The following is a 23,627-nucleotide window of genomic DNA, read 5'->3' on the forward strand; positions in this document are numbered from 1 at the left end:
TCAAACAAGCTCATTCAATTACACGTTTTAAGGATTTAAGAAAAGGTGAAAGCTCAACATATAAGATTTTTTGCTTTTAGAAATATGTATATGCAAAAGAAAGAAGAAAGAAAAATAAAGAACACTGACAAATCAAATAAAGAAGAAAATAAAAGAGAAAAGAAAAATAAAGAAACTAAAGGAATACAAAAAAGTGAAGAATTGAACAAACTATGTATTTATTTTTGTTCAATTTTATATCATTGTCAAAAAAAATTATCATTTAGCTATGTTAAAAACATTCATTAATAATATTTTAACACTATGTTTAAAATTTTACATGCGCATACATATAAAATATAAAATAATTTTTAGATAAATTGTAATGATATTTTGATATTTTATTAATATTAAAATATAAATTAAAATTTTTAATTATTTTTAATGTCTTATTTTAATTATATCAAGTATTTAAAATATTTTTTGTTTTAATAAATATTAAATAATAATATATAGTATATCTAAATTTATTTTAAGAATATATGTTAAGAATAAGATTGGACACGCTGACACGTGATGGTATTTAGGTGTCTAGGTGTGTCTGGAGAATAATTTTTTATTTTTTATTAAGATACGGTCGGACACAGCAGATACGCATGTCGGACGAATGTCGGTGAGTGTCGTGTCTGAAATGTGTCTGACACGTGGACACAACATCTCAGCAAAATGTCCGTGCTTCATAGCTCCAACATAATTTAAATTTTATAAAATTTATATCCTTTGAGAATTTGTGTGTGCAAATTGATTGAAGTTGGTATCATGCATGATTATGTTTGTGAAACATTAATCATAAATGAATGTAAATTCTCTCATTTATATTTTTTCTATTATTGAATAAAAATTATAAATAATTTGTTCATTAACTTTTTTTCGTCTATTTATTATTAAGAGTAAAAAAGGTGTAGGTTAAAAATATTTATCAGTTTAAACATTAATATAATAAAAAAATTGAGATAAACAGTTTTTTTTTATACTAAATAAATTAATTCTTTCAATAAATATATGTATTAATGTTTTTGTATACGAACTATACATAAATATAATAAAGTAAATTAAGTAAAAGATTTGTGTGTAATGCGAACTATATATTAGAGGTCTAATAATATAACTAAATGTCATTTAGTTGGTATTCGTACATTATATGATTACAATATAAATTATTTTTATTAAAATTTTAATTTTTTTAATTGTATTACAATAATGGATGTCTCAATCATTTTGGTATCATGCTTGGTGACCATGTGGAACGCTAGCTCCTTTGGTTCTTTTTGTGCACATTTCTGATTTTCACTTGAAGTTAGAAGATGTCTGGCACCTTGGGTATTGGCGGTGAGATATTTTTTGCACAATGATTCCGGAAGAAGTTAAACTTGATTTGATGCTCTTTGATCCTATCAAGCAGGCAGGAGATAAAACAGGTTGGTTTTGGACAAACTCAAATACTCTCACCTACTCGACTAAAAGCGGGTATGAATGGCTATTGAAGAAGAAATTTGGCTGGAATGATAATGAAAATTGGCTTTGGCTTTGGCGCTTGAGAATACCGGAGAAGATAAAGTGTCTGCTCTGGCTTTGCCTCGACAACGGAGTTCCCACAGCTAGTTACCGATTTCAAAGAGGTATTTCTACTTCTGATTTTTGTCAGAGATGTTATCTTGCTCTAGAGGATATTAACCACTGCTTTAGGACTTGCCAAAAAGCTCGTCAGATTTGGATTAGCTTAAATTTGGGAATGACCGCTGAGGACTCTAATTTGGATTTTGTGTCTTGGATTTGTTCTAACCTCAACAAAAATGAGTTTCTCTTTGCAGCGGCCTTTTGGTGGATTTGGAGGGATAGGAACAATGATATCTTCCATCAAGATGATCCATGGAGTAAAGAGAAAATTGTTCACTTAGTTAAACATGCTGCTCGAGATTTCTCTAATGTTGTTATCAACCAAAAACATATTATTCCTTCTTCTTTGAAATATAACTGGGAACCACCTCCAATGAATGTTTGTAAAGTGAACTGCGATGCAAGCGTTTTTGAAAATGAGCAATTAGCTGGCTTTGGATGTATTATTAGAGACAGCATGAGAATTTGGATAAAAGGTTGTTCTGCCAATATACCTCTTTCTAGTGTTCTCTGTTGTGAGCTTCATGCTATTTGGAGAGGGCTTGTTATGGCTTGAGATTGCGCGTGCAAAGATGTCATATGTGAAACTGATAATCTTGATGCGTTTCTTCTTGTTTCGCGAGGCACAACCAGCATGATTAGGAATGTCTCTGATCTGCTTGACAAAATCAAAGAGATGCTCAGCGCAATTGGACAGCTACTTTAGTGCTCATCCAGCGAGAGCGGCTGATTTAATGGCTAAGACTGCTATTTTAAACAAGCAGGTGTATCTAGAGTGGTTACTGTCTCCTAATAATTTAGACATTATTATTAGAGAGGAGTACTACTCTTTTTCTTAGGTCTTTTTTCTTTATGTTTTGTTCAGTCACAAAAAAAAATATTACAATAATGGAGTATAATAATATTTATTTAAATATACAAACATAATAATTTTTATATTTAAGTAGAATTCACTAATATGGACTAAAAAAATAAAATTATTTTGGCTTCTAAAAATAGAAGATGAAATAATCTTATACATTGTACAATAAATTTTTAATTTTTCATACATAAAATATTTTTTAAATTAAAAATAACAACTATTATTATCAATAAATAAATATCAATAAATTTTTATAAAAGAATAATATTTGGTCCGGACGCAGCCCAAATTTTACACTAGTATATATATATATATATGATAAAAATGTAGTAGGTGGTTGGTTGCTCAACAAGTGGAGCTTCAAATGGTCGACAAGTGTTAGCTTTCACTGAGTGACACGTGGTGAAGCAATAAAAAATTGTTAAAATAATAATAAAAAATCAAAATTCCGTGAATAAGATAAGTATGGGGCGGGAATTTTAACCATAGGTGGATTTGAACAATTTTGTTGTATCCCTTTTGTTTTTTGGTTTTTCCCACAGTTTAGGTGGATTGTGAAGTGAATTTTGTGTTAAAAATTGATATGTGAAACTTTGTGTCATGGTGTTGTGCACTTTTTTCTTTGGTTCAAGGGAGGCTTACCCTTCAAAAGCAGTGCAAGGGAGTTATTCTGAGCATACTTTCGAGTATTGGTAAGTTGTAGAGCTTTATTCCTGTCTTCTACTTCTACTTCAGTAACAAAAAATGAAAGAGAGAGAAAAAAAAAAAAAACAGAGAAGGCTCTATTTTGAGCATTCTTTCTTGATTTACTACCATACCTATTATTCATTTGTTCACTTTTAAGTCTTTCATGTTTGATAAATATGTGATGCAATGATTTAGGACTTATTCTTATGAGAAAAAGGAGAAGTGAATGGATCCATGAAAAAAGCGGCTGAACATTTTATTGAAACAGCCAAAAATTAAACCCTAAGAATGGAGAAACTTTAAAATATCTGGGTCATTATTATAGCCCCATTTCCATTGATACTAACAGCGCCCTTAAGTGTTATCAATGAGCTGTTGCTCTCAATCATGGTGATTCTGAGGTGAGGTTAGTTGTTCCACATTTGTTCCTTTTTAGTGATACAAAAAGTAATAATTTAGCTTTTGAATTGTATAACAATGAGGGCATTTTGTAATTTTGTTTATGCTTTAGGAAGTACAGAGACATTTTGGACAGTTCTAAGAAAGTTTGGACATGATAATGATTTTAAACTCTGAGATAGCTTCCTTCCAGTTCCATCTTAGAAGGCTCTTGAGCAGGTCATATTTTCATTTTTTTTACTATCTTGAAGTTCTAATTTTTTTTTACGTGGTATTTTCATTTAATGATTTAATTGTTATTTGGTTCATACAATTCCATAACAAAAAATGTGTCTAATTGCTAAAGTAGAATAGTAAACGTTAGACATATAAATTGTACTAACGAATTTAGTTGTAAACTACGAATTTGAGCTACAGACATTACATATAGTGGAGGCAATGCACGATGAAGTAGCTTTGACAAATAGGTAGTCTTGCTTTTCATTAATTTTTTGTGATAGTGTGATAGTATTGTTATTTTAATTTTTTTTGTCCTCTGTTAGCAAAATCAAAATTTATCTTCTATTCTAATATAATTTCTTCTTATGGAGGCAACATGTCATCACTTTATGGTTAGTTGGTTGTTCTATTTCAATTTGTGCCGAACTAATAATCATAGACCTATAAATATAATTAAACTCATCTTTCTGTTTTTTTCTTTATTTTGTTTTGAGTTATTAACCCTTCATTCAGTTGACATTTTGTGGTCACAATATTATGATGATAATTTTTTTCATAAGCTTTATACGTCATTGAGAATGTGATATGTAGGTCTTCAGCATTTTGTTTCTTTTCTCTTTTGAAATTTAGCTGAAATGCAGATTATTGCTGTATAATTTACATGTCCACTATGTATTATATTCACATGATGTTTCCAATTATCCATGTAATTGAGTTTGTGGCAGTCAAATATGGTGGCTGCCCCAACTGAATATTGCTTTTGTCAAGCATTTGGACTTTTGTTAACTTTTTCTTTTCTCAAGTCCTCTAAGTTTTGTCATGCTTTTATATATGGAGTTCTTTTGACATTTGATTGGTTAATTTTTACTGCAGAAATCCAGTGACAATCTTGATAGTGTTCTCATGCCAATAGTACTGATAGATCAAGACTCGGATACTGAAGCAACAATTGTGCGCTCTTATTGACATGGTGACATGGCTCTTTGAACTTTATTTGTGCTCAAACTCTCAAACTTTGCAATCCATTTGAATGTATTAGTGTATTCTTAGTTAGATATTGTTGAAGTATGATAGCGTTGCTTTTTAGAGTTAGAGAAGATTTATTACTCCTCTTACTTTTGCTCTATTGTCAGTTTTTACATATCCCTCATGCCATGTCACTGTAAGTGAGAAGGTTGTGTTCAATGTAATTTTTTTCTCCTCCAAATCTTTATAAGTCAGTGATATTGCAATGTTTGATGGCTGAAATGAACAACTTGTTTGAGAAGTGATATTGTACACTCATATAAGAATAACAAGTTTCCTTTAGTTTTTCTTGTAATTTCTGATCAGTTCTAACTTCTAACCTTTAGTTTTTAAAGGTTCATTTAGTTCCTAAGAACTTAATTGAAAATGAAGTGAAACTATATGAGTGAGAGTAATTTAACCTTTTTTTAAAGTAACATTTGGTGCAGATATGTTTAAATTGTATTCAGAATCCTAATTATTACAGTTGGCGACTCTGAAGATTCATGTATAATGGTGTTTTGTTGGTCATGAACTGATAAAGAAAAATACTCCCTTTTAATGTTTTATGTATTCAATATACAGATACAATTTACAAAAGCCATTTGGGACAGTTGTTAACCATAATATGACGGTGTTGTAATGTTTTTTTTTTTTTAATTATTTGTCAGAATTAGTAGTGATAACTTTCTCAAGAGTCTTAATTTTGTCACTTTTACAAACTACTAGACAATCAGCCTTTTTGTTGGGATTTTACTATTAGAATGATTTATGATTTACAAATATCATTAACTTTTGGATAAAAAAAATGGTTATCACCACTAATAAGATGTTGAACTCTGTTCTATGTTCTATCTATTTCCCCCCTACAAAAGCTGTTTGATCTTGCCTAGTTTAAACTTAGTTGCATACTAGTATCGTTGGGCTAATCAAGTACTTGTCATTGTCAAGCAGACTTTAATTGAGCTTACATAACCTTGTTCAACTTTAAAAATAGTTAGGAAAACAAATCAAAATTTAGTTCACCAATCACCAAACATCTTTTGTAGTAGTTATTTAGTTACCAAGGTAATTTCCTTAATTATCACATATAATCAAAATATCTTTCTTCACCACTCATCTCCTAAATCACCATATGTAAAAGAATAAGTTGTTTAATGAAACAAGCGGATTTTTATTAAATAAACAAATTAAATTAAGTATTTACCATTATATGTAATTTAAATATTATTTATATTTTTACGTTGTATTACATATCTTGTTATTATTACAAAAGTAATAGGTATATACATATTTTGTTTACATTACAAACAAAATAAATTTATAAAAAAAATTTGCACGTATTTGATTTGTCAACAAAATAAATAATGCAATATTGTGTTATTATTTTTAATTAATAATCTATGTGTAATGCATTTAGGTCTTTTTTTGGGAGGTGAGAGAGCAATAACCAGATGGGCCCAGGTCATTACTAGGGTTATGGGCAGTTCTACTCAATTACAGTACAGTTCCTATTATGGGCATTCTAGTAATTCTACTCACTCACAATTTTCCCGCCGTTTCTCCCAAATAATCAGAGGTTTTTCCCGCCGACCCGTCCCTACCAGCTACCAACAACACTCAGACTGTGTGACTGTGAGTGAGAAAGAAATCCAGAGAGAGAAACCTTGAGAGAGAGCGAGATGAGTGCTTCGACGAGGAAGAAGGTGCAGAGGAAGTGCAAGATCAGAGGGCGCGTCCTCAAAGTCGAAGCTCTTGACGAGATCCTCTCCTTCGTCTCTCGATTCGAAGGCCCCGATGAGGACGAAGCCATCGATCTCCTCCTCGACGAACTCGAACTCGAACTCGAATCTCGTAACCTCAGTTCCTCACTCTCCTTTCATTTAATATTTCTTCCAATTTCAATTGCAATATAGTTTTCTGAATTCTGATGGAAAAAAAATTGCAGAGAAATCCACTATAATCGAGAAAGAGCCGGTGCACCGTGTGGTGAGCCGGCTGTTGCAAGCTGATGCGGCTGTCGAGGAGAGCTCCGATCCATGCTCTGCCGGCGGTTCTGCCATTCGCGTCGTCGATGCGTTCCTGGTCCCCAAGTTCAGATACGACCCTATTAGAAAGCAGTTCTACGAGTAGGTTACTTTTTCTTCCTTTTATTTTGCCCTCTTTTCTTTATCCCTCAAAGTTTTCCCTTGTTTAATTTTCATTCTGGTGGTGAAGATTGAACAATGACTAGAAGTTCTGGCAAATGAAACAAAAGAATGTGTTTAATTGATGAAAAAAATACAGACAATTTTGGGTAAATTACCAAAATTGGAACTTCTGATAAAATATTTACAATGAAAAAAAAAAGGTCTCATTTTGTTTGCTATGTGTTTGTGCAATGAGCAAATTTTATCTGTCTTGCCTGGTTGTAGGCTTCATAGCGATGTTATTAAAAATAAGACGGAGCTCTATTAACATAGGAAGTTTCAGTGCACAAAAGCTGAGGAACTTTGCTATATTAGTGGAAATCTGTTGATGAGTTATAGTTTGAATATATATTATTTTAATGTTTGTTGTCCTGCACTTGGATTTGTTTATCATATGGTGCAAAAATAGGTTTGTGTTTTTCATTTCAGGCACACAGGCAGCTTGCCTATTCATGGTGACGCATCAGCAAAAGCGGCCTTGTATAGGGATAGGTTTTTGTTGTTGTTCCAGAGGCTCTCTCGAGATCAGAATTTTTCGAAACCTGCTTTTGAATCAGAATTTTCACATTTTGGGAGCTGTGAGGTATTGGCGGATGCTGCAACAAGCCTATGAACTTTTAATCTATTAGTTTGTTTGATATAATGCGGAGAATCCGAAGAAAATAATCGTGTAGTATGCTATGTTGTCTTTGTCAGATATCTCCTATCCAATCTCTGGTTGGACAAACGGGTAGAAAATGGGTAATGGGAGTAATATCTCAGCTGGAGGATGGACATTTTTATTTAGAAGATCTTACCGCTTCAGTTGAAATTAATTTGTCTAATGCTATATCCTTTTGACAATCATTACTTATTATTATTGCTATTGTGACTTTTGTTGATGGTGGTGGTGGTGATATATGCTATAAATCGTGCAAGCCACAACATGTATTTCTTATAGGCACGCATGTAATGTTATCAGTTTCTTTGACTATCAATACAAGATAACTACAGGATTCTTTTCTGAGAACACCATAGTTGTTGCTGAAGGCGAGATGCTGGCATCGGGAATATTTCAGGTTCTTCTTAGCATACTCTGCTCTATCTCAAAATCCGTTATCTTATGCACTTTTTTACACCTAAGTGAACACAGTTTTTTCTTAGGTGTAAATTGAATCATATAAAAGTTCTTTGTTCCTTCTATTAAGGGTTTATCTTATAAAGAAATTTAGCATGAAGAAATATTAAGGTTACCTGTGTCTTGCTTTTAAGTTTTAATCTTGCTGTTTAATCTGTTTTTATTTTTACTTGAGATGGTTTGATAATTGATGCATCTGTCTTCAGGTTTTAACGTGTGGATTTCCCCCACTGGAGGATAGGGATAAGTCACTTAGACAAATTGCAGGGCATGATTTTTTCGGTAGTGGTACTTTAACGAAAGAGGAAACTGTATCCTTACTGTCTCCTTTTTATTCGGTAGCATGTTAATTTTTATGAAATTTAAGTGTGTCTAGGAATGTACTCAAGTGAGATTTATTATCCTTTACTATTACAATAGATCAGACTGGCAGACATGGAGAAAAAAGCAGTCAATGATATGTTTGTTATTCTGTCTGATATTTGGCTAGACAATGAAGAGGTATTTTGAGTTGTCATTTTCTTTATTTTTTCTTCTCTTTTCTCTAGCTCCTTTATTTTCAAGCTAGATTGTTATAATCTTGATGCTGTTTCTCCGTAGAGAAGGCTATGGGAAAGCTGGAGACTGTGCTTGATGGTTTTGAGAGTGTGGAAGTTGTTCCTTCCTTATTTGTCTTCATGGGGAACTTCTCTTCTCATCCATGTAACCTTGCGTTTCATGCTTATTCAACCCTCAGGTGAGTTTCACTTAAGATGTTATTACTTCTCTCATGGATTCTGAAGTGATTTGTCGTTATCATTATAACAGCACTAATAAACACCATTGTTATTACTTATTGCTTTGAAAAGGACAATAATTGAAAAGCCTCTTTATGCAGGTCACAGTTTGGAAAGCTAGGGCAACTAATTGCTGCCCATCCACGGCTAACAGAGCACAGTAAATTCCTGTTTATTCCAGGTCCTGATGATGCAGGTAGTTGATTCTTGATAATCACTTGCAATTTCTATTTTTATTTTCTGCAATATTAGTGACAACACTTTCGGAAAATTTTTTTCCCAGGCCCTTCAACAGTTCTGCCTAGGCGTGCTCTACCGAAATATTTGACAGAGGAGCTCCAAAATCACATACCAAATGCCATATTCTCAAGCAACCCCTGCAGGTTAATGGTCAATTTGAATAGGATTGCATGGGACATCTTCAGCTGTATATTTATGTGCTTCTTAGTTGCTGTGACAGCTGATGTCTTTCTGATTGTTCTTACAACAAATAACTTTTTGGTTGCAGGGTCAAGTTCTATACTCAAGAAATTGTATTTTTCCGCCAGGATATGCTGTATAGAATGCGTCGATCATGTTTAATGCCACCTTCTATGGAAGAAACTGATGATCCTTTTCAGCATGTAAAATTTCCTTTTTGCGTGCGGTTTCTGTTATTAACATGTCAATTTTGGTTTTAAAAATCTGAGAAAATTCTAATGGAAATGGTTTAAATTTCAGCTTGTGGCTACCATGACCCATCAGTCTCATCTCTGTCCACTCCCTCTAACTGTACAACCGATCATCTGGAACTATGACCACTGCCTTTATCTTTATCCAACTCCGCACACGGTACTGCTTTTATTTTAATCATGTTATTATCCTCATAACGTGAATAATGGGAACGTAAATGAGAATTAAGCAATGGCATTGTTAAATGCCCTGGGCTAACCATGGTGGAGTGCAAGTAATCTGATGCTGGTTTTCATGCCGTGATCTATCTATCGTTGCAGATTGTCTTGGGAGACAGAAGTCAGCAGAAGGCATTCAAGTACACAGGAATCACTTGTTTCAACACTGGTTCCTTCTCAATTGACAGCACTTTCGTGGCATACCGGCCTTGCTCTCAGGAAGTTGAATTGTCAGCCTTGTAACAGGATAGTTCCTCTTGGTTTTGTCATTCTCTAACCATTCTTTAATCAGAGATCCAGGAGAGATGAGTGGTATCGGTGCATCGCTGTTCTTTCGTGCCACAGCTGTTAATGTATAATATAGCTTAATTACCTTGGCCAACCAGAGAAAATTGTTGTATAGTAGGAATGTTAGCCTAGTTGAGACAGTTTAATTTTATTTGGATAATTATTGTTAGTGCATACTACAGGAAATTTGCTCTTTAAATAGTTCTATAACATTAAATAATTGAGATATCAACCAAGGCTTCAAGATTCATCAAGGAGGAAACTTACTGGGGATAGGGATGGCCACCTTAACACATTCAACATGTTCAGCCCTGTTAATTGAGGTTTTGCTAGATAATGTAATAATTCGTATTTGTCTAGCCTGAAGCTGCCTGAAGCCTTATTTTTGTACCTTTTGATCCTAACCATCAAAGGGTTTAACTACAGATAATCTAAACCTCAATTACTGTTTTTCACCCTTCTCTCCAAATAAGTTTGTAACCAATAGGATGGTTTTCGCCTTGGATTTTAAAAATGGATTTGTAATGAACTCATATTTCTTTGTTCGTAAGAAAATATGTATGGTTTCTATGTACTTTTTTATTGCGTTTCCCTCGTATGGTTTGTAGGTATTTATTTAATAAATAATTCACAACTTTTTTTTAGGAAATAAGGATGTTTTAAGAAACGTGCAGTTGCTCCCGATAACCTTAAGCATGTTTATTGAGTTTTGATGGGAATACTAAGTTTACGGTTTAAGGGCCAGTTTGGTTAAACATCTTAAATAAGTTCTTTTAAAAAAAGAGCTTATAACATAAGAATTATAACTTTTAAATAAGTTATTTTGTGTTTAGAAAGTTATTATAGAAGTTTTTGTTTTAAAGTTGTGCATTAAATAGGAGTGATAAAATAGCTTTTGAAAATAGGAGAAGTCATATTTTTTAACTTCTTCAAAAGCTCTTAAATAACTTTTTGAAAAGTTAAAAGTTTATCTAAAAAATTGTACCAAACACTATTAATATAACTTTTTATAAGTCAAAAAGTTATATTTTAGCATTGTTCACACAAACTACAATGTTGTGACGTAATTTCTCTGATTTGTAAGCATTTTCCTTCAAGTTACAAATGAAAGTTTACATAAGTGCTAGGTTGAATCCAACTACATTGCCAATGGCAGAAACTTGTACACAAAAACGAAGATCCTAGTTAAATAGTAGCTAAATTTTATTGGTTTGAACATGCCTGAGCAATTGAGCATTATTTAATGCACCCGAGGAATGTATCCACTGGCAAAATTTGTAGGCTTGCTAGATGCCCATCGATCTCTGATCTAGACCATGAAACTAATCTTGGTCACCTAAGCCAACCTTATTTTCGGATGTTCCATACAAGCACAGCTGCATACAATGAAGGCATAGCCAATTAGACATGTGTTGAAAACAATATGAAGCATGGCTCAAATCTTCTCAATAGAAACAATTCAAACATTCTTGATTAGCATGGATCACTGAAGATATAGTTCAGCTCATCAAATTGGCTAGTCTTTTCAATTAATGAAGGGAACCCCAGACCCCACTTTTTTGGCATATTCCTTGTATTCACGTCCGAAAAACCGCCTCAGGAAATACTCTTCATAGGGTATTCGCTTAGCGAAAAAGCGCCAGACAACAACTGCAAATGCAACAACTGATATGGGGTTGCAAAGCATTATTTGAGTACCAACAGACCAAATGAAGAAACCGGAGTACCCTGGATGGCGCATAAATCCATATATACCGTGAGTAACCAGGCGGTGATCATCATGACGGTGAGTCCTTATAAGATGAGTAAAGGCATGCCCTGCTGTTAAAATAGCCAACTTCCTTATAACTTCCCCAATCACAACTATTGCCAGGCCCACATTACTAATAACCCAATATTCCTTTAACTCTGGAAAGAAAACAATCTCAAAAATGTATTCTGCCAATGAAAAGATCATTGCCAAAATATAGTGTGCACTAATTAGAAGGGAACTCAGGGTTACATTTGATCTCCCATGAATAACGATTGCTAGAATGAATTCAGAAGTGTGAAAGAAAAGTATTGCAAGGAACATCTGAGATAACTGTCTGCAAGCTGTGTAGCTGAAGATTTCTGTCATTTTTGCCAAATAAAGTGAACAAGTTTCTGCTGTTTTGCAGTGTGATTAGTTCTAATGTAATTTGCTATGCCACAGAAAGACTTTGCTGGTGAAAAATATCTGAGGTACAATTTGAACCTGAAAAAGATGCCGAGTAATGTAAAATTAGAGCTCGATATTGTATTATGTCACCAAGAATAAGCTTCAAGTAGTAGGACATCTGCAAAAGTATGGATACGGGGTATATCAAAAACAATTGAGCTTATTTCTCAAGCAAGCAAAAACTACACGGCTTGTTCATGCTAAGATAATCGGTTCCGATAAGTTGTTCAATGCAACATGCCATTAACTTTGTGGAGGGAAAAATACTTCAATTATCCATAGGTAGACAAGATAGATAAATTATAACTTTGTAAACAATTGAATAGTTGGTTTCCCATTGGATTGAAACGAAAACCAAAATTTCAACAAACCAATTTAGAAAAAAGAATCCATTTACTCTATTTCAAATTCTAGTGTTCTGGTCCATGAATTCAATATCCGTCCAAATTATATGATCAAACATATACTTTCAAAGTTTTATATACATATTGATATGCAAAAATAGAAATGTTAGAAGTTACCAATTAAACGGGACATGCATTGGGACATGAACAGAACAAGATAATCACCACAAAAATGAACAGAAGCAAACAATGCCTTTTCATTTCAACCCTTCACAAAATTTTATCAGTTCCCTTTACAAAAAGATAGATCCCAAGTCCCAACCCAAAGTAATAAAAAAAAAAACTCCAGAAAAATAATAAATACGCAAACTTATCTAACATCATAAAACAAAAGCATAAAAAAAAACTTTTGAAATGGTAAATGAACCATGCGGTAGAAAACAAAGAAGCGAAGATCACTGTCCAGAAATGAATTTACCTTGAAACGCAAATTCTTAGCGTCCAGCTCTCCACTTTCTCGAATTTCCAAGCGCGCCGTGGATTCCTATCAGGTAATAGAAAAAAATCGAAAGGACGAGGGCATCGAAATGAGAAAGGTGCGATTCGTTGTGAAAGGATTTGATTTGAAGAAAGACGCACAAAATGAGATTGAGATTGTGCGTCAAAAGAGGGATCAGAGTTGCAGTGTGACAACGAGAAGAATGAAAATGTGAAACCTATGTTTTTTTGGTTTGAATATTTGTTGAGGAAATTTTTGGATCATGAAGTGTTTCCCAAAAGTCTTAGGCCCAATATGCTGCGGCCCTCGGCCCAAATATGTTCTTGAAAAATAAATCCGATGGCTACCAAAAATACTGGGAAACGAATAAACCGTTTGAGTTCGTCTAACAGTTAGGTCACTAATCCATTTAAATATTGGGATTTAAATTTTACCTTGTAAGTACAGTTATTTATTGGCTAATAATAAACTTTTAAATGGAATTTCAGTCCGTCACGAATTATAAAAAACATTAGTTAATGACTATAGAAAACCGCATTGAAGATTCTAATTAGCCAAATTAAACCAAATTTGTATCACTTTATTATTGTTGCTGTTAGTGTTATTATTGTTGTTATTATTATTGTTTTAGGCCATTTGTAATTTAGTTCACTTTGTCTTGGTAAATTTATGAGCTAGGATATTGAAACTAAAAAGTATAAAATCTCTATATTTTGTACATATTTTTTTAATATCTTTTAATAAAATTTTTATTGAATTCTTGAAAAAATTGGGTGTAAAGAAAAAAAGATACTATCATTTATTTAACTATTATATCAGAAAATTAAATTGAAACAGAATGTTTTTTGTTTGATTTTTATCTTATTTTGGTTTTATTTTGTATCATGTCATTTTTTTAAGTGGCTCGAATATATATATATAGTAAGTATAGGTCCCTTAATAGTTACCACTTACAGCTACAGGACATAGAATGGAAATACAAATAACAAACACACTAAAAGGTTCCTTGGCTCCTTTAGTAGTTAATACAAACACGTTTAATTTTATTGGATGGCAATAGATAACAATAAATAGGGCCATTAAACAGCATTATTATCAGTTTTTAGTCAAAGATAGAGTGATTAATTTGGTGTTTGTGTGGGTCACAATGTGACAGGAATTAGGAAAAGGTCCCATTAGAAAAAAAAAGTAACTATATATAATATTTCTATTACTGCTGTACACTCTCATTTGTATTTTTAGCATAATTAAAAATTTGACGGCTACAACCATATGAGCCACAATAATAAGAAAATGCCACATCAAAAATTCAAAATAATGGTGAACTCATGAGTAACATTCCTTCATTTGCGCTTTGCCCTCCAACGCGGCATTTACACATAAGAGTTCAATTTCAAATTCCTAACTTGGAAAATTATATGTTTGTAGAATTGAGTGGAATAATAATATCTTAGTGATTATTGTACCACTAGTATCACAAATACTAGTCAATTAGTCATTGAGTGATGTAGAAGATTGTATAATCTTTTTTCAGAATGGTCATCTTAGATGGAGTTGTTACAAAGGAATATAAGGCTTTCATGTGTCCAAATCAATATATATGTGACAAAAATGTTGCAATTGCAATCATCCTAGGGAGACTAATTAATCATCTAGGGGATCATTACATCGCTACAACACTTAAGTCGAAAGTTATGGGTCATATTGGAAGTTTATTAATTATGATCCACATGCTATTGACAAATAAATTATTTCACTACTTTCATAACAAAAAGATTTTTTGTTAAGTGCATTATCCATTATCCATATGGAAGCTTGTGATCAAAAATATATTAAAAAATTAAAAATACTATTTATACACCAAAATTACTACCAATATATATATATATATATATATATATATATATATATATATTAATTTATTTTCAATGTGTATTTATATTTTAACATATATTTTATCTTGGTAATTGACTTTAGTGACTAATTTTTGGTATACATATAATATAATAGTTAAAAAATATATATTTCTTGGTGATGCTTGCAGTTCTCTCACTAAATTTAGATTTTTTATATTATTAATTTAAGAGTTTAATTTTAATATATTAATAATATAAAATATTTTATACATTTGTTGTATAATTATATTTATTTTTTTAATGACCATTCACATATTAATATAAAAAAATATTATTTTTATTGATGTAACATTATATAATTGAATGCACATATAAAAATATTTTTTACTGTATCAAAATTAAATTCTTATTTTAAAACTCACTTTATATAAAAATTTTATCTCAATGGTTTGAGGATGAAGAAAGAGCAAAAAAAAAAAGTAATAAAAACTCAAAAAAACAAAATAATAACTTGTAATTCAAGTAATGATGAACAAGAGCTCTTTCTAACTCTGTGATTGAATGTGAATGATCTTACTAGCTGTTGATCACTCATCTAACACCAAGGTATAGTTGCTTTGTGTAATACCCCACCACATGTAATTTTATGCTTAAGTTCGTAAATAAGAGGTGGTGAAATATTACGACCTCTAATAGTAAAAATGCGTACATAGATATATATGAAAAGAAATCTAACTAAGAATCTTAAAAAAAAAGTTAAGCAAAACAGAACTCGAAAGATGCATCACACTCAAAACCGTTAAGCATAGAAGAAGTAGGCAACAACGCACAGAAAAGATAATATACATGTGAATATAGAGTTCCAAAGAAACATATAGCTAACTCCAGACACGACTTACGAAACAAAGACAAGCCAGAGTATATATATATATATATATATAACCTCAAATAAACCCAAAACATAAGTGCAGATCTTGATTCTCCAAAGTCAACCTCTAAATATAAATTTATACAAAGGTAGAGAGTCCTACATATATAAATATATATACAAGATACAAAACATAATGTCCCAAAGTAGATATTCGCTTCAACAGAGTCTCCAGCACGCTCAACGAGATATCTTACGTCCTGCATCTGAAAAATAGTAGAATATGTATGGAATAAGAACTGAGGATTCTCAATATAGTAAAGGTGTTCGTATAGATAATAAATAATATCTCGAAAAACCAGAGGTATTCTAAAACTCTAATAATCCATACTCATATCCTAAAGTTTCCACTAAAGCAGAAATATGGTGACTTTGTCGATGATTCCTAATCTAACTCTTCGTTTTCGGTTCTCTGCAAACTTCCAATTCACCAAGTGAAACAACCCTCAGCGCCTTCTTCTCTCGCCAAAGGAATCTCTCAAAAACAAACACAAGCAAGACAGACAAGAAAAGCACAAATATGGAGACAGATACAACAATTAGGTCAAGAAGCAGTTAATTACAGTTAAGCAAATAGGCAATCCAAAACAAATGCATACTCAAACAAAACATACAAGTGCATATGATGCATGTTTGCCCTATGGCTGATGAGCCTCATCTGTTGGTTATACAGCCAAGTCCGATATTTCCGGTAGCAAACCCTGGACAAAAACACTACAATACGGAGTAAGTGGGACGAAACTGTAACCCTTGCATCTTAGCTGCGTAACCCATAGCAAGGGGAATAACCTCACCCTTACCTCTTACCCAGGTGGTGTTATAATTCTCAACCCGGAAAAAGAGTGACAAAACTCAACCCTTTCATCTTACCCGGTGTCTCAAACCTTTACCCGGAGCAAGTGGATAATGCCACTGCATCTTACCCGGTATCTCAACATATAACCGGAGAGAGTGCACAATGCCACTGCATCTTATCCGGTGATATATCTCAAGCGAATTCAATTTCAATATCAAGTTCATCCTCCATCTTACTCCACTTCATTGATAGTATTAATTATCATTAATCATTATCTTCTCTCAATATCATAATCATACCCATCATCCCTCAATTCATCATCCATCATCATCATTCCTCTTATTACCCTTAATACATCTCTCCTCAACCTCAAACTAACTTCCTCAATAGATTTGTTCTCATTCCGAAACCTAAAAACTAGCTATCGGACCTTAAACAGAAATTACAGAAGTTTAAAAAGTTAGAGGAATTATCAAAAACACAAAAATTTCATTTCAGCCAAAACAGGGTGTCGCGTATGCGAGCTACTTTCACGTACGCGAGCATGTCAAAAAGCCCAAAGTCACGTATGCATAGAACCTTCCGCGTGCGCATGCATGACAAAACTTTAAAAAGCTTATAAGTCCAAAAAATTAAATTTTCACACCAAACTTCAAACACACGTAACTTGTTCGTTAAAAATCATTTTTAGTTCGTTCTTTAAACGTTACAAACTTCACGGACCAAACTTTTATTCAAAATAAGTTTTACAAGATTTTGAGATTCGAAGACCAAGTTATGACCCGTCGAAGTTGGTCAAAAATTCAATTTTTACCAAAAATTCAAATCTTCTAGTTTTTCAAAATTCTCAATCCAAAACCAACCAAACACAACCAAATCAATACCAAATACTCCTACACACTATCACATATTCTTTATTCACTTCACAATCACTTCAACACCTAAATTTATCAATTCATTCAAACAATTTTTACACATAATTCTACCAATTTCACCAATCAATATCAACATCACATTTATACATATTTAATCCACAACCAAAACAAATTCTACTTCATTCTTCATATTCATTATCAATATTCAATATCCAATATATCATCAACTTAATTTCACAATTTTACCACCACTTAAATCATACATTCATATGCATATATTCACTTACTAACCACATCAATCAACCAATTCACATGATTCAAACTTATCCTAAGGCAACTAGCCTAAGTTTTTACGCAACATTGTATATTAACTATAAGAAACTGAAATTATACATTGGCTAATTTTTCCAAGTTCAAAACACCTCAAAATCTCCTCTTCACAAGTTCCAAGCCAACCCAACAAGTTTTCAGCCACTAGAGTTCTAATTCAAGCACCTCACTTCACCAATTTGACATCAATTAACATAAATTCAACCTAATTCCATACAAAATTGAAGAGTTCATTGGAGATAAGAGTTTTTCACCTTTACCCAATGAGTAATTGGATGAAACCCAACTATATCTCACACTAGAGTACCCATATACCATCAAAATTAAACAATTCCTCAATTCTCAAAACCAAAATCACAAAAATGAAGAGAGGTAAGGGTTGGGTAAGAAATTTTGAATTTTTTACCACTTTGTTTGGATGGATTTAAAGAGTTTGGCAAGACAGTCACGTGACCGCAAACGGTACAGCGATCGGAGCTCCGGATTGAGAGATATGAGTGATTGAAGATTGAATGGGACTGGGAGTTAGGTTTTGTTCCCCTTCCCTTTTTTCAGCGTGAATGCCACAATTGAAGGGAAGGTGTGGCTGAGTTAATGTTATATATATTGGGTCATATATAACATTAATCTGTAACTACTTTATCTCCCTTTGAGTTATCCTCTGTTTTAATACCTCCCTCAAGCTCAAGTTGGATTTAAGAACAATTTTGAGCTTGAGTTTGACACTTAAAAGTTGCTGATGAAAGGGCTTTAGTTAAGATATCAGTCATTTGTTCTACTCCAGGAATATGAACTACATGAAGAGTCTTGTTCCGAACCTTCTCCCTCACTACTTTAATGTCCAATTGGAAGTGCTTGATTTTATTAGGGGTAAGTATTGTTTTGGTCCCTAATGTTTAGGGTCGGAATCAAATTCATCTTCAACGTTATTTTGGATTTAAAATCGTCCCCAACATTTTAAAATGGTATTAAAATCGTCCTTTTTAATAAAATTTTTTTTAAATGACAAAAATGCCCATTTTTCACCAGTTCACTACTCCTTCTCCTCCTCCTCTTCTTCTTCTTCTTCTTCTTCTTCTTTAACAAAATTCAAACTACACAATCTTCTTCTTCCATTAACAAAATTTAAAATTACAAATTCTTAAATACAATTAACAAAACTCAAGATTGTGATGAACAAAAACAAGAAAAAAAATTAGAAAATTAGAGATTGTGATGAACAACATCAAATTCTCAAATCCAACAACAACATATTCAGATTTAAAAACAAAAACAAAAAGAATGAAAAACACAACAACATCCAGAAGCAATTCAGAAACAACAGAACAAAAACAAGAACAAAAATTATTCTTCAAATCCAACAACAACAACAACAACAACAACAACAACAAATTCAGATAAAAAAAACAGAAAATTAAAAAAACAACAGCAATCTAAAAACAAGAACATAACAAAAACAAGAAGAAAGATTAGAGAAGGTGGTTGCAGTAGCAGCAGCGACGTAGGGAGGGGAGCAGCTCGGGACGACCTCCTTTAGCCTCGACGGAAACCACTGCACAATTTGTGATGAATTTGAAAATTAGGGATTGTGATGAATAAGAACATGAATTAGGAACTTGAATCTTAACTTACTTGTGATGGCAGTGACGGTGGAGCTACGTGGTGGTGGTGGTAGTGAATCTGAATAGCAGAGAGTAGGGAGGGAAGGGGAAGGGAGGTGCGGCGATGATGCTGGAAACGCGAGGAACACGGCAACCACCACCACCACCTCCCTGACGACGACGAGGAACAAGAGGCGAGGGTGAGGGCCAGGTGCGGTGAGACAAGGCAAGGCGAGGGCGAGGTGCGGTGAAGCAAGGGCGAGGGGGAAGGCGAGGCACGGCAAGGCGAGGTCGAGGGGGAGGGTGTTGGCAACCCCAACGACGACGGCGAGACTTTCTTCTCTCCTTATATCTCTCTGAGTCTCTGCTCTGAGTTTCTGCTTCTCTCTTCTCTGGATGTGAGTGAGAAGAAGTGAAGAACAAAGAAGAGCCTTGCTTCTCTCTCTCTGTCTTGTGATATACCCAAGGATAAAATCGTCGAAAAGGACGATTTTAATATCAAATAAAACGTTGGAGATGATTTTAAATCCAAAATAACGATGAGGAAGAATTTGATTCTGATCCTAAACGTTAGGGACCAAAACAATGCTTACCTCATTTTATCATGAAGAACTGGATTTGTAGTTAGTAGAACTGTGCTCATATTATCACAAAAATGATTGGAGTAGTTGTGGCCAAATCAATCTTTAACTCATTCAACAGATTCTTCACCCAAGTAATTTATATTTTACATGCATCTAAATTATGAAATTCTACTTTTGTAGATGACCTGAAGATGGTTGCTTCCTTCCTACAAAACCAAAGAGATTAAGTTAATTCTTAGGAAGACACAATATCTAGAAACTGACATTCGATCCTCCAAAGTCTGTAACCCAGTTCGAATATGCAAAACCATACAATCTTGTGTCTAAGCATGCATAACCAATCCATGATCTTTTGTTCTTTGTAAATATCTTAAGATTCCTTTTACAAATTTTTAGTGAGCCAGCAAAAAATTACGTATGAACTGGCCCACTTTTTGAACTGCAAAACTCAAATCTAGTCTAGTGATTATTACATATCGAAGTGTATCAACCATTAAACTAAACAACTTTACATTTTTAATTTTTCTGAACCAGAAGATAAAAATTGTAGAGAAGATATCATGGGAGTAGGCATTGTACTTGTTTCTGTCATACCTAACTTAGAAAGATTTTCTATGTATTGTCTGAGAAAGGTGTAATTGGCCAATTTTAGACCTGTGAACTTCAATTCCAAGAAAATTTGATAATATTCCAAGGTCTTTTAGAATTAAAATTCTATGCAGTTTTTGAATCATGATGTTAATTTCATGAGAAAGTATAGGAAGCCAATTAAACCATCATCCAACTTGAACAGCTTATTAAAAATAAAATTTTGAATTATTAAAAAATAAAATTTTAAATAATTAGGATTAGCGCCACCAAATTAGGGTTAGTGAAACATAACCCTCCACTGACTGTCATCGCATAATCGCTTCGTCAACATGAAGCCCCCTTTGATTGCGTAGCTGGTACCTTGTCTTCAACCATCCATCGCGTTACTGCGCCTTCCGCCACTACTCTTTTGTGCGTCGTGCTGGGCCCACCTGCATCGAAAAAAGAAATATCACAAGTTTAACAAAAGACACCCCATGTTTAACAAAATAAATCCCAATTTTAACAAAAAAAACATCCCACAGTTAAACATCCCAAGTCTAATAAAAGAAACATCCATATTTAACAAAAAATATCCCATAGTTACCTTCTTTGGGCATCCATTGCAATCTGCGGCGAGAGAATTTTTTGTCCACCTTTCATGGCAAACAAAATGCGTGGGTAGGGCCGGGTGTGGGATGGACGACGGCGTGATTGGGTGTGGCGCAATGGGTGCTATACGGAGATCCCTTCGTGGCGTTGTTGACGTCGTCTTCGGCAGCTCTTGCTGAGATGGACGATGCCGGTTCGACGGCGGAGTTGGGTGTCGCGATGGTGCGAAGGAGGATCGGTTGGTTCCCTTCGTGGGGTGGCGTCATGGTCGGCACGAGAAGACTAGGGTCGTTGCTGCAACGAGTGAATGACTGGCATCGATTGTGGGAGTGGCGTGACAACATAACTGGAGCAGGAGAGGAAGATGGCATGGTGAATGGTATGAGTGGGAGGAAAAGGTGGAGTGTGCAGTTGGTTTTTTTATTTTTACAGTGAATAATAGTGAAAAATTAAGATAGAGTTAAGATTAGATAATGTTGTGGAGTGTTTTTTTTTTTTTTTTTTGTGTTATTAGACTTTTTTATTGGAGCATACATTGTAATTGACAGAATTAACTGGTAGCCTAGTTAGTTATTTAACAAAATTGTAATTTTATTGGGATCATTACCTGTCATAATAATATATCAACACAACAAAGAATATACAACACATAATTGGGATCATGTTTAACAAAAAGGAAAGTATCTGAGTTAGTGTTATTAAAATCAAAAGCATGTAAAGTACTATTTAATTAGTTTCAAGAATCATTCTCTAGGGTCCAGTTTGAGGCCATAAAGGAATTTATTTAATTTGCAAACAAGAGTTTGAGGTTCTTTAACAAAACTAATAGGTTGATTCATGTAAATGATTTTATATAAGTTCTCATTTAAAAAGACATTATTAAAATCTAGTTGCCTTATGACCCAATTTTAGATAAAGTTATATATTAAGAATGATTCGAGTGGTTGTAAATTTAATCACAGGTGAAAACACTTGTTCAAAATTAAAACTTAGATTGGTGGAAGTTTTGCGCCATCAATCTAACTTTATATTTTTGAATCTGACCATCAAATAATCTTTTGATAGTAAAAATTCATTTGCAAGTTATAATTTTTGCATTTTGAGGCTTTGTTACAAGAGTAGGTCTTAGTTCTAGTTAGAACATTGAATTCTTCTGACATGATCTCTTTCCAATGAGAAAGGGCTAAGGCAACATCAACAGTTTTGGAAATTTGTTCTTCTTCTTGTTGGTTAACAACATTAGTAGTAAAAATTTGTAAGAAAAATGTTATAGTTAACATTTTTTATTAATATTAGCCAATACTCTGGACTAATACTTTATTATTAAATTATTAAATTATTAAATTATTAAAATAGGATCTATAATTTAGAATTTAAAATGTAGAATTAAAATTTAGAATATTGACCAAATATTATATAAAATTGATCATTTTATTAGTTATGTAATATTGTTCATTGAATAATTGGTCATATCTTGAATAATATACCAAATTTTTATTTTCTAAAATTACATGCAAAAAGTTGGTTAGCTTCAGTATCTTCACACGTAACTTTGAGTAATAATCTAATTTCTTGTGATGTATGAGAAATTTATTGAAGGTGTAATATTCCATCAAGTGTCAAGTGACCTAATGAACATGTAAACCTGATGCCCTATAAGTACAATTACATCTATGTCCTGTACCTAATGCCCATAAGCTTATGATGAGTTGCACTTGCACTCAAAGTAAAGCATACAATATCAATTGTATATTTGTATTCACCTACGCATATAGTGATTAATTAATAAGTCTGAATATATATATATATATATATATAGGCCATCAGACATTGCAGGATCAAGTAACCTCAAAATTGGAATAATTTGAAACCAAGGAGGGGTTTAAAGTAAGATAAGAGGGTGTACCATTATTATTTTGGGGTGGAGGGGTCATGATCATAAAATAGTGATTTCCATGGAACATTAATTTTTGGTATGTGTGTGGGTGGGAGGGGGAGGGGGAGTTAGTTTTCAACAGATTATACATAAGTTGACTGGTGGATATTATTACTTACCAAAAAAGAAACCCTTCCAATTACTGGTGAGTGGTGACTGTATCAATCATATATAACATCTGAATCAAGCTCAGGAAAACAATAACTTAGAAAGTTAGTGCTTTTTTTTTCCCTGTTCACTTAACTTAATCCGGTAAAAAAAAAAAAAGCTTATTTAACTTGTATTAGAGTAGAGATATTATATCAAACATTTAAGGACAGTAAAAAGAATAAATCTCTACATGTGTACGATAATTTAAATGTTAAAAATATTTAATTTCTACTGATAAAAACTTTTAATTATTCAAAA

At 33.0% G+C, this 23,627-nt stretch overlaps 2 protein-coding genes across 2 annotated transcripts; one reads left to right on the forward strand and one right to left on the reverse strand.

Annotated features, from left to right (window-relative positions):
• Positions 1-6,307: 6,307 nt before the first annotated feature.
• Positions 6,308-10,662, forward strand: DPB2 (DNA polymerase epsilon subunit B2). Its single transcript, XM_016347859.3, has 13 exons — positions 6,308-6,682; positions 6,777-6,957; positions 7,447-7,600; positions 7,714-7,845; positions 7,998-8,075; positions 8,341-8,445; positions 8,555-8,635; positions 8,740-8,870; positions 9,012-9,106; positions 9,194-9,293; positions 9,419-9,533; positions 9,631-9,741; positions 9,903-10,662. The coding sequence occupies exons 1-13, from the start codon at positions 6,511-6,513 to the stop codon at positions 10,041-10,043; spliced, it is 1,596 nt and encodes a 531-aa protein (XP_016203345.1). The 5' UTR covers positions 6,308-6,510; the 3' UTR covers positions 10,044-10,662.
• A 480-nt stretch (positions 10,663-11,142) lies between these two features.
• Positions 11,143-13,249, reverse strand: LOC107644074 (protein-S-isoprenylcysteine O-methyltransferase B). Its single transcript, XM_016347860.3, has 2 exons — positions 13,111-13,249; positions 11,143-12,324 (listed from the first exon to the last, which is right to left on the reverse strand). Exon 2 carries the CDS (start codon positions 12,205-12,207, stop codon positions 11,614-11,616), a length of 594 nt encoding a protein of 197 aa, XP_016203346.1. The 5' UTR covers positions 12,208-12,324; positions 13,111-13,249; the 3' UTR covers positions 11,143-11,613.
• Positions 13,250-23,627: the final 10,378 nt, after the last annotated feature.

This window comes from Arachis ipaensis, chromosome B5 (genome assembly GCF_059453495.1).
Source record: "Arachis ipaensis isolate K30076 ecotype BB chromosome B5, ASM5945349v1, whole genome shotgun sequence".
In the NCBI taxonomy this organism is placed as follows: domain Eukaryota; kingdom Viridiplantae; phylum Streptophyta; class Magnoliopsida; order Fabales; family Fabaceae; genus Arachis; species Arachis ipaensis.

Bases quoted from the DNA above. Each gene is read 5' to 3' on its own strand.
- DPB2 (XM_016347859.3), top strand. From the start codon at position 6,511: ATGAGTGCTTCGACGAGGAAGAAGGTGCAGAGGAAGTGCAAGATCAGA. The intron at 7,846-7,997 runs ATATCCTTTTGA...GACTATCAATAC, and splicing joins AAATTAATTTGTCTAATGCT to AAGATAACTACAGGATTCTT. The intron at 9,294-9,418 runs GTTAATGGTCAA...TTTTGGTTGCAG, and splicing joins TTCTCAAGCAACCCCTGCAG to GGTCAAGTTCTATACTCAAG.
- LOC107644074 (XM_016347860.3), bottom strand. From the start codon at position 12,207: ATGACAGAAATCTTCAGCTACACAGCTTGCAGACAGTTATCTCAGATG.